Source organism: Lepidochelys olivacea, assembly GCF_965140295.1.
Source record: "Lepidochelys olivacea isolate rLepOli2 genome assembly, chromosome: 6".
Taxonomy (NCBI): Eukaryota; Metazoa; Chordata; order Testudines; family Cheloniidae; genus Lepidochelys; species Lepidochelys olivacea.
The window spans coordinates 97,368,964-97,381,041 of record NC_140416.1 but is presented as its reverse complement, the minus strand read 5'-3'; the positions used below and the strand labels follow the sequence as shown (position 1 = coordinate 97,381,041).

At 41.5% G+C, this 12,078-nt stretch overlaps 1 protein-coding gene across 5 annotated transcripts in view; it reads left to right on the top strand.

The window, feature by feature from the left end:
• NRDE2 (NRDE-2, necessary for RNA interference, domain containing) overlaps window positions 1-8,397 on the top strand; it is a 70,431-nt gene extending 62,034 nt beyond the window's left edge. For 3 of the 5 annotated variants that reach the window (XR_014712095.1, XM_084631486.1, XM_084631485.1), the window contains exons 13-14: window positions 5,065-5,136; window positions 5,794-8,397. Coding sequence is in view for 2 of the 5 variants with exons in the window: in XM_084631486.1 (XP_084487612.1) it covers window positions 5,065-5,136; window positions 5,794-5,919 (198 nt within the window). In the remaining 3 variants the exon portion in view is untranslated. Of the gene's footprint in view, window positions 1-5,064; window positions 5,139-5,793 lie in introns of those variants that run through there. The other 2 variants (XR_014712096.1, XR_014712097.1) reach the window with 2 other exon arrangements.
• Window positions 8,398-12,078: the final 3,681 nt, after the last annotated feature.

The following is a 12,078-nucleotide window of genomic DNA, read 5'->3' as shown; positions in this document are numbered from 1 at the left end:
GCTGAACAACAGGAGATGTAAATTTTAGTTCTCAGTTGTGACAAGTAAATGAAGTGTGTTGCTATCTAGCATTCATAAATCTCACCTCACAGTATAAAAGGTTTAGTGATCCAAAAGAGCCCAATCAGTATCTACAAATATTTCATCTATGTGAAACAGAACTCCTGCACTTCAGCACAAAACCTGTTGATCTTAATAGCATCGTTAATGTAGTGAGACCAAGTGAAAATGTTAAATCACTTACAGTTGAAGAATCTCCTGCTCCTTGAAGACCCCAAGGAACTTTTGTAAATTATTGGTGTAGGAAGGCATTGTTTAGATCTAGATTTGCCACAGATTTCCCTCTATGTAAAGTTATTTTCAAACCTGGCCAATTCAAAATATTCCCTTCACAAGAAATTATTAAAATCTTTACATATACATGATGACCGAATAAGGAGACTAGCCAACTAATGCACTCAAAGCTGAAGCCTTTTATTCTTCTGTTTTAAAGCTCTATGCTGCTGTTGTGTTCTGTACTTGCCCCATCAGATATCCAAGCTGGCATTTCTAGGAAGAGGATTTACCTTCCTTTAGCTAGATACCATCACAGGTTCTGATGAGCAGCCCCCTCTTGGCCACTCATCAGACTGCTGTGAGGGGATTCAGCTGCTAGATCCTGTTTGTTTTAAGTCTGAACAGAGCCCAGGCATAGTGAACAGGGACAGTCTTACAGCTTCTGAGCATGCTCTCAGGGTGCAGATCTTCTGTCATCCCCACTGAGATCACACAGCCCACTGCCTCATCATTGGAACCGGTGCTTAACTCTCTATCTCCCCTTGTAGTTTGAACCTACCCTCTCCCAGAATGCCACACAGAAGTGTGAGCCTTCTGGTTTACTTCTTCAAGGGGCCCCGTGGTAGGTTTAACTGTTAAATACACAGACCCTACACAGAATTCTAAAGCACTCCTTGCTAAAGCACAAGAAATACACAGAGTACAGATCATATAGAAAACAACAAACAACCTGAACATATGCTCACTTTAGTTCAGCCTTCCTTTGGGAGTTCTTGGGGACCCATCTGTGTTCAGATAGGCAGGGCTTGCCCTACCTCATCAGGTTCCTGCAGCAGCTTCTCATATCTTGTGCTGGTTATGATTGCATTTACAAAGATGTTCCAGTCATTCATTTACATAGATGTTCCAGTCTAAGTGTCTTAACCATTTAATAACTGAGGGAAGGGCATTGTGCAAGTCCATGAGGAAACCAGGCAGCTCTTGCTGACAGATGCAGCCTGCAAGTATATGATCTATATCTTCTTGGCCACGGCGCCAATGGGGGGAGTCATGAAAGCCCTACTTATGGTCACTAGAAGTATATCTTATCACTCTACATCTGAAGCAATTGAGCTTTGCTCACAGATGGTGTGGAAAGTCAAAACTAGGGAACTGGACTGTTGGATCTGTCATGAGATAGGCTATGTTGAAAGCTTGTTCTTGCCTCCTAGTATGCTGCCTGCAGGTGACATTGAGGTTCCTTAAAAGGAATTGTGCAAATTGGGTGCCTTGAGCTAAAATGGTAGATTGGTGGATTAGAGACCTCTGTAATTAGTGTTAGACCCAGATTCTGTAAGGTGACTTGTCAACTGATAGCAGAAGGCAATATAGGACAGGACCAGCAACCAGGCCAGGCTGGTTGGTCTCATGGTACCAGTTATTATATACATAATTTCATTCAGGTGCATGTCCACTAGTCCTATGTGAGAGGGGCTAAGCCACACTGGGGAGCAATATTCTGCTACAGAATAGCATGAGGAAAGCCTGGAACTTTTTAGTGACCTCGCATTGGTTCCCTAGTTTGAAATGGATAGCTAGCTGATCAGGACATTTCTTGTCTTTATTTGCAGTGGGGTCTTGATAAGGTATTCCTTGCATGTCCAGGTGTGGCCCAGTGTATCACCTAGATACACAGGCATTATGTTGTTGTTCAGTCTGAGTCCATTCAGGAAGATGTTGAGCTGTTTGTTGGCCTTATGTGTGGTTTAGATCAAACAGCCGGAAACGGTCTTTGACACTTAGTCTCCATTTTTTACAGTAGTGGGCCAACTTTCTCATATCTGCATTGAAGACTTTGTCTAGGTGACTGAAATCCTGGTCCTGCACTGCCAGACAGATGATGTCTGCATAGATAAAAGGCCTGGCTGTGGTGTAGGGAAGGTCATTTGTGAAGAGGATGAAAAGTATCTGTTTAGGCCTATTTGACACTTCTTAGCCTTAACAGTTAGTCCTGCCTCCCTTATGCGCTCAAGGACTTTTTGTAGATGTTCCAGGTGGTCTGCCCAGAAATCCAAAAATATGGCCACATCGGCAAGGTAGGTGACTGCATATTCTCCTAATCCCGCTAGGAGACCATCTACAAGTCTTTGGAAGGTGGCGGGTGCATTTCGCAGCCCGAAAGGGAGTACATTAAATTCATACAGCCCGAGATGTGTGGTGAAGGCTGACCTTTCCTTGGCAGATTCATCTAGCAGTACCTGCCAGTACCCATGGTTAAGTCCAAGGTAGAGATGAGCTGGGCCCGTCCCAGTTTCTCTAATAGTTCATCTGTGCGTGGCATTGGATAGTTATCCGATGAAGTGAGCTGTAGCTCACGAAAGCTTATGCTCAAATAAATTGGTTAGTCTCTAAGGTGCCACAAGTACTCCTTTTCTTTTTGCGAATACAGACTAACATGGCTGTTACTCTGAAACCAGTGGTAGATTCCTGAGGTATACCATTGTTTTGGGACCTCCAGGAGCTGTTTTTTTGTCCATGTGAAACTTGGAACTGGTGGCCTCTCAGCAGCAGTTCCACACCTGTGACAGCCCATCACGGTATGACCAATGACACTTTGCACCTTAAGCCTGTATGCCAGATCGTGTTATATGCAGCAGCAAAGTCTAGGACCTGTCCTCTACCTGGTCTGGAAGCCATTCGTGATGTAGGCAGTGAGTGCCAGCACTTAACCACAGATACTGTGGTTTGGTGTGAAACCTGTTTCATCTACGCTCAGGACAAGGGGTGGGAGCAATTCTCTGAAGGATAAGCCTTTCAAGTAATTTGTACACACATCGTAACAAAGAGATGGGGTTGTGGTAATATGCTGCAACTCGATTGTCTTTCTCAGGTTTTGGCAAGACTATTTATTATCTTTTGTCCTGTGCCAGATCTTAGGCTTTTTATTCTTCTAGATGACTCTTACATCGAATTCTACATGACTCTGGATAGCAAAATGGCTACTCAGTGTTTGCTAGTTTTTCCCAGGCTCTTCAGGAATTCAGCTGAGCTATTACCAAGCCCTTAGCATCATCTGTTTTCAGTGTTTTGATCGCCCTTTCTGTTTCATCTGTGGCAAAAGGCTGAAGTCTTCACTTTTAGATATGCACTGTTTCTAGTGCCGTCATTATTTCTTCATCTCTCCTTCAAACTTTTTGTCCTTATCTGCCTTTGCAACATTTATCAGGTGGGTAGCAATGCTGTTTGGATAGACTGGGTGTTGGCACTATGCTGGAGGCTGCTGAGCAGCACCAAGTTTTCTGATTAATGCCCTGGCTTTGTGGCTGGATTTTGAGGTGTTTAGTTCCATATTAACCTGCTCTCATCTTGCTCTTCTAGAAATATTCAAGCTGTCTCAAGGTGTGTGGTGATGTCTGGATCATGACTTTCTTCATACTGATTGAGGAATTCTGCATGCTCCTTATCTAGATAGAGAATGTAGACATTATAACAACCTGTTGGAATTGATGTGGTGAAAGCTTTATACATGGCTCTTGTAAATACCATATAAGATTCTTCAGTAAAGATGATGTATGATAAAACTGGGCCAGTTTGCTCTCCATAGTTCCAGCAAGGTTTTTTTGTTGACACTTTCACCAAGTATCCATACCTATTGTAAGTGACTAAAGATCTCAAATCACTCAACTCCTGTCCTTTAATCACTGTCTAGTCTCTGTCAGGTGACCTTAAACCCTTATTAGGTGACTTTGTTGCCAGGTGCCCTCCTCTGACAAACCACTTCTGGGTGGGAGCCTATCTGTTTTCAATTATATTTATATTTGCATAGAGGACCATCCCGAGTTAATGAACCTTTGTCAACCCTGTATCGCTCCCCTGTGGGATTTTTGTCCATTATGGAGGCAAAAGTACAGCAGAGGAGACAGCTACCCCCAGATATTCAAAATGGAGTTTGCAGTCTGCTAAAGATAGACTGTTCATAATCTCACACAGAATTTATAAATTGTATAGCTAGACCTGCCAAATTTATCACAGATGCAAAGTTAATTTTTGCAAACAAAAGATCTACATTTTCAAGAAGACCGCAACCCTTTCTCCTGCTGTATGTGTGAAACTATGTGCACTATCATTCCCGCACACAGTTTTTGTGGACTGTCGCTTTTGTAGGCACGTGATAGAATTATCTAACCCCTTTATAAAATGCAAATATTGTTGTGCATTTAAATATTATTACTTGCTTACAAATAGCAGTATACTAACATTGTATGGACAAATGGAGGGCACTTCTTAGCAAATTTGGAATTGAGGAAAATCTGGAAATGGAACAATTAGATATTCTAGTTTTTTAAGGAGAGAGAAAAGTTAGGATGACACATTATTTAGAGATTAGCAGGAAAAGATAGTATAGCTCAGTTGCTAATGTACTTGCCTTGGAGCCCCATGCTTCCATGCCATGAGTTGTGTTCTTGCTTAATGCTAACCTTTGACTGCAGTATTAGAGAAGTGCTGTCTTGCAAGTGAAAAGTCAAACAGGTTCTTAGTCATTCTTTGATGTTTCTGTTTCACTCCGCCACTTGTGAGTTATGAAAGGCCAACTCCTACCTCATAAAGGCATTGCTCATATCATAGTCCATTAATATAATATACCATATTACATGTATGCCTGTTATACAGTCTGTTCATAAAGGACTCCTCACCAGGGAACCTCTGTCTGAACTTTTGCATGGTTGTTTCTCTGCTTCTAAGACGACATAAAATATCACTTCAGCAGCCCCATTTTATTTGCAATATGGATATTTTTTCCCCTCACAGTTTTCTGTAGGAGATAAAGAAAGGAGCAAAGGACTGTTTTATAAAGCCCTTCAGAACTGTCCCTGGGCAAAGGTAAGTGTTTTGTTTTGTTTTTAAATTTAAATTGATCATCAAGAAATGAAGATTTTTATAGAAATAAATTTGAAAAGTTTAGGATGTAATTAGCCATGCTACATATGTGGGAAAAGAATGAAAACTGAGGGAACTCTTACTGTCAAAAGATACCAAAGATTGACTACAAATGAGAGGTAAATTTGCAGGGTAAACAATAAATAAATAAAGTGGCCAGTGCAGTTTTCAGTTTCATAAGTTGAGGAATTGTATTGTGTAAAGCATGGAGACGATCCCCCTCCCTGTGACCCCGGAGAGATGGTGTTCTGAGTACCGTGTTTAATTCTGAGTATGTCAGTAGCAGGAATATGTAGAAGACAAATTAGAAGGAATTCAGAGAATTGCAGAAAATAAATAAATAAATTGGCGAGCACCTATGACTCCCATTGAAATTAAAAGGCGCTTCAAGAGCTTCAGCACATTTCAGACCCTACATTTGGATGCTGAATAAGAGACCTAGTCATTTATAGTCCATACCCCTATCTTTATTCTTTCTTATACGTATGCTGAAATGCTGGTTGCATCTGCTAGTTGTATGTACTCCTTTCTGTCTAGTCCCTCTTTCTTGAACAGAAAAATGTCTGAGTAAATGTTCTTTTTTTAAAATTGTATTCATAGGTGCTGTATATGGATGCAATAGAGTATTTTCCAGATCAACTGCAAGAGACCCTAGATCTAATGACTGAAAAAGAATTGAGAGTAAGGGTACCTATAGAAGAACTGGAATTGCTACTGGAAGATTAAAAGAAGATGGTGCAAGAACAAACAAAAAAGGGAATTTTGATGTCCAAAAGACCAACTATAATGGTCTTCAACCATTATCTTTGACTGGGACTTCAACGGACTATGCACATATTTTTCTTACTAAGAATAATTTGTTAAAAACTTTGCTATTACTTTGCCACACCACTAGCTGTAAATACCCTAGAATTTGTTCCACATCTTGTAGTGGGCTGCTTTACCCATGTAAATACATCTGGTTTTCTGGAAAGTACAGCGAAATCCACAAAATGATACTTACCGGTAATTAATTTGCTGTTGGACCCCATCTACAACTCGTATGCTACAGTTTCATACAGCCATTCCCTTGAATTCAGTGGAATGTCAAGACATGCCTACTACAATTTGCTAGGCAGCACAGGAGGTAAACATCTGCCAAATGTACCCTTTACAATCTGCTGCTGTCAACAGGCTAAATATGTCCTGCTTGGTGTGGATGTATATATAAATATCCACGTATGTTCCAGTCTCTTGCTTTCTGTACAAAACAAGAAGATAAGTAAAACTCTTGAAAAAATATCCAAGCAACAATTAGCTCAATTGATAAACTGTTAACTTGTCAAACAAGTTTTGGCTTTTATCAGCTTTGTCTTTGCATGTGTACATGATATGACAATTCTAATGTAAATATTTATGAAAAACATACTTAAATATTTTAATTTCATTGGAACTTGGATATTTATTTTTTAAATGTTAATTTTGGTGAGGAAAATGTATACATCTTTATTTTTAATACCTAGATTTTTTCTAGCAGCAAGTTTTTGTTTTGTTTTAAATACGCAAGCTATTATAATTAACTTCCCTGTACTCCCAACATACATTGGGTAATTGTCATGAGAGAAAGAAATGGTAATTCTGTTTTGAGGTGCCGCTTGCTAAGGTGACTGCTCAGGATATTAGACTGTTTATAGCAACTCTGTACTTTACAGACTAGTCGACACTGATATAAGATGGAATATGGCAACTGTTTAACAGTGTATAGCATATTTTTTCCACTTCCCATTATAAACAAATGTGTAATGTTACTATGTTCAGATGAAAATAAATAGGGAATTTACTTATATAGAAAGTGCTAAAATATGAACAAGACACTGGATTTCGCACCCTTGTTGTTGAGACTGCAAATGATGAGGATCTGAGTTTTCATCTGTGAAAGAAATGACCTCCAACAGCAGAGCCCTTTAATATCATATGGGGTATTGGTTTTGTATCGACTCTGAAGGAAGAGTGCGAGCTACTCAATCACTTATACTTATCTCTGCCGCAATGAGATACACCATGGAGGGCTCCTGTCCAGCCCAACCCTGGTCAGCTGATGAGATCTGTTAGCATTGCAGCACAGGCTAAGTCCATTTTAGTTTGCATTGTAATTCATTTATCCATCTTGTGAACGTATTTTGAATAGAGATGGGGATGTGCAAATGTTTGACCATGTTCTTAAATTTTATAATACTTCTGTAGCAACTTTTACTGAAGATCTTAAATTGCTTTACTTAGTAAATTTAGCCTCATATTATCACTCTGATTAAGTGCAAGTATGGCCACATTTTTGTTTCAAAATTAATGGATTCAATGATATTTTTCTTTTTAAAAAATCCATTACTTCTAAAACCCCAGTTTCATGTGAGTCTGAGAGATGGCAGGAACACTCAAATTAGAGCTTGTTACTGGGTGGTGGGTGAAGAAAGAGAGGTCAGACTCTAACTTTTCTGTTTCTTTGGTGGATCAAAAATTGAGTCACTCATTCTCTGTTCCCCTTTGAGATGTGGCCAATGGTAGGGGTGTGGAAGAGGATCTGGCATGCCCACCCTTGGAGGTCTGTTTCTGCTTTGCTACATTGCTTTGCTTTTTCTCCCATGGGATGGGGAAGTTCCTGGAGCTCCTGCTCTATATTATTCTCCGCCTCTCTCCCTACATTCATCCTCTTGCTCACACTTGTCCATTTTCTCTCCTTCTAGCTCACTTTACCCTGCTCCTCCTCTTCCAGCACCAGAGCTAGAACGTTTGTGATTTCATGGGTCTCATTTCTCATGCATAAGAGCAAGTCATTGACTCCACTCCACCCTCTGAGAAGTGTAAGTGTAAGCAGGTTGGGGGTGGTGGGTGCAGGCCCATTTCCACAGACCCTTTTCTCCGCACCTGAAGACTAAGAGCAGCAACAATGGCTGGCTGGCCCCCAGTTCCATGAACTTACTGTACAGTGCTGTATGCAGATGTGATTGCCATTCCTTATTCTTACATGATATTTCTCCTGCTTATGTAGCTGTGTTAGCCCTCTTAACCACAGCTTCAACCTGGTAGCATATGTTCAGTTGGTTGTGCACCATGACCCTAAATCTATTTGAGTCACTGCTTTCCAAGATACAGTTCCTCATTGTGTAAGTGTGACCTACATTCTGTGTTCTTGGCAGTTTGGCTGTATTAAAACACATGTTCAAGTGAGCCCAGCTTATTTTGTGATCCAGATTGCTTTATAAAACTCACCTGGCCTTCATTACCATTTCACCAATTTTAGTGTCTTCTTTAACAGAAATGGTTTTATATTTTCTTTGCGATTACTGATAAAGATATTGGATGGTATTGGGCCAACAACAGATTCCTGCAGGATCCCATGTGAAATAGCCTCTTGGATGATGGTTTTCCATTTACAATTTACTTTTTGAGATTTGTCAGTTTGTAATCCATTTCATGGATTACGTTCCATTGGTATTCTTTATATTGTTAATTTTTCAATCAGAATGTTGTCCAGTTCTAAGTCAAATACCTTACAGAAGTCTTAAGCATGCCATATTCTGAATTACTTTTTATTATTCAGGCTTGTAATTTCATCAAGAAAAATGAGCTTTGTGTCACAAGAGTTATTTTTCCATAAAACCATACTGTCATCAACTACACTACCATCCTTTAATTTGTTACTGATTGCACCCTGTATCAGTCTTTCCATGATTTTGCCTGGGCTGAATGTCAGGCTAGCCGGAGGAGAAAAGACATGGGTCACAGAAATATTACATTACATGTCTACTCAGTTTCTAGAAATGTCCTTTTTCCACATTCCTAACCCTTTAGGTAAGGGGTTAGAGCATCTCTGAGACACCCAACAAGTTCTGCAGCAAAAGCAGGAGAATTGGACTGTATATTCCTGACATTTCTAAGGTTGTGGTTTTTTTTAAAGCAGATTTTTTATTTTTAAATCTTTTAGGTCATCTTTATCCATCATAAAGCAACAAGAGAGCACACAAGCCCAATGTTTAAGAATTCCTTTGCAGGGCCTCTGTAAGACAAGTCACTCCTCAGGCATATAAAAAGAAAGTTTGGCATCACCCTTGTATCGGCCCCTGCTCCTTCGCCATGCAGAACCCATTGTTTTCATACCCATTGTCTTGATCTGTATCAGTGAGCCAGGCTCTGCTCCTCCCCTTTAGTACTGGAGGGTGCCCTAGGCTTGCTGAAGAATTGGAGTAGCAGCAATGGAGCATTAAGCCAGATTCCTCATCTTCCCTCAGCCCGTCAGCACACATGCAGCAGTGGTAATAGTAGGCCTGACAGGAGGGAGACTCTAGCTGGCAAAAGTAGGAGCAGGGTGAGGAAACCTTTGTCCCACCTCCCTGCCTGAAGAATGGGAGCAGCAGCAATGGCAAGCAGCCTGGACCCTTCATGCCCCTGACCCCAGCCCTATGTGGGAGGAACTTGGGGTGGGGAGGGATGGCTGGGCAGTCTCCTTTTTCTGTAGCCTCACAGCTGCACCTGGTTCCTCTTTGATTTCTCACTTTTCTGGAGCAGAAGTGCCTGGTGCAGCAGACTAGATTCTTGTGCATTTTAACCATGCTCCCATACTGCTCACTGAGCCAGGTTCCTAGGGCATGTACCTACAGAGCCTAGTGCTTATTCAGCAGTTCACAGTATCGGGAGGCTTGAAGTACCTGATGCTAAGAGAAGCGGGGGGGGGGGGACCATCATCATACAGCACTTTCTCTACTACAAAGAGCTCCTCTACAATCCTGAAACTCCAGTAAAAGAAGGAGGCTTGGAGGGGGACGTGGGGAAGGAGAGTCTAGAAATTTAGCAGGGGGATTGCCCTGGTCTTGCTAACCTGCCCAAATTATGAGCTATTGAAAATCAGGAGCCTGGATAGATAACTGCAAGAAGCTCAAGAGATGTAGGGAGCAGGAGGAAGTTTGAGGAGGACTGCTTAGGGGAAAAGGGGACAGGGAGAATGTGAGGGGTAAAAGACTGAGGGGAAGTGATATCTGATTCTGGGACCAGTCATTTAGTTAATTCAGTAAGATTCAGTGCAGTAGTCCAGTTTACAATCCACCCTTCTCTATTGGGTATAAGAGCCTGAAGATACAGGATCAGATTCTCAGATGGTGTGAATTGGTGTAGTTCCATTAGCAACACTGATTTACACCAGCTGGGAATCCAGCCTACTGTGTGAAATTGATCCTGAGCCAAATTTCCACCTTCCTTCCATGGAATTGGATATACTGCCAAGTTAAATTTAGTCCCACAACAGGACTGTACTTTCCTCTTCAAATAGGCCTTTTCATTGAGAAAAGTGCTTATGAGCTAGAGCATGCAGTGCTTTCTTTTCAGTACCATAAATGTCCCACATTGCTTTGGGTTTAAAATATGTAGCTCCACATCTGTGTGATGAACTGTACCCGGAAGACATAATGGCAAACTGGAGCTTTAATGAACTGGAACTGACTGCTGGAGATTAAGCTGCCAGCCATGTAGTGGGTAAATGGGAAAAACCTTTTTAGAACTACTATGTCACTGTTTCTATTGCATAGGGCCAAGGGCAAAAGATGTTTCCACGGTGTTTTCTTCTGTGTAGTCATTTTGGAAGTCATCTGCCATGTATCTCCTGTCCCAGTAAGTGAAAAGGTACTTGGACCAGTGGTTCTGAGTAACAGTGAATGATCGTTTTTCTCTCATTACTAAGAAGGGAATCTAGCAGAACTTTCCTGGATGAAGTTTGGTTTGCCATCTGTGATTCTGGATTGTGTGCATTTCATATCAAGATCTCATCAATACTGATTGTTTGCCTGGAAAGTCTTTTTTCTTCTATCTGTGTTTCTAAATCTTTGCCTGAGACCAGATGAACCCAAACCAGTTATATTCTTTAGAGTGGGAATTCAGAGGCTGAGCACTGAACTTTCAGCTAACAAGATCTGGGAGGCAAGATATTCGAACAGCTAGTGCACTGGACTGGGAATCAGGAGCCCACGATTCAATTATTAGCTCTGCCGCTGGTTTTCTGTGACCTTGGGTAAGTCACTTCCCCTGACTGAGCCTCACAGGGATAATGATCCTGACCTCCTTTGTAAAGCACTTTGAGATCTATGGTGGTGTTGCTTTATATTTTTGTTTGCTGTCTTGAATTTTAATCATATTCAATAGTGCCTGGCCTGTAAATACAAAGATATCAGTCTCCAAGGCTGTCAGTATGACTGAGATTCTCCAATTATATATCTGGGGTAGTTAATTAGGAAATGGCAGGGGCCAAGAAAGCAGAAGATAGCGTTTAATGAAAGCAAACCTCTCTTTTAGATGATGAGTGCCCAGATCTGGAGAGAGGCTGGGGATAAGTATTAATACTTGGTGGCATGGGCCCCTGGGTGAGGGCCTTACATGCTAATTGCACTTCCTCCTCTCTCCACTGAGGAATATCAGAGCTAATTTTGATTTTATTAGGAGTCTAGTTACATGCTGCTGAGCTCACTTTGGGCTAATGGTGCACCAGCACTGAGGCTCCCCTACTACAAGCTGAAATCGGGGAGGGATAGCTCAGTGGTTTGAGCATTGGCCTGCTAAACCCAGGGTTGTGAGTTCAATCCTTGAGGGGGCTGTTTAGGGATCTGGAGCAAAAATTGGGGATTGGTCCTGCTTCAAGCAGGGGGTTGGACTAGATGACCTCCTGAGGTCCCTTCCAACCCTACCCTTCTATGAATCTATGAATCTAAGATGCATTGCCTGCCCATGCAAACTGACTATGATTATGTGTGTGAAGATGCCTCCTGCCAGTACAATGAGTATGTGACCTGTCACTTGAACAGATGTGGGACATGTGAAGCTGTCTTTCTGGGTTATGACAGCCTCACAGAAAACTGCAACCAGTGT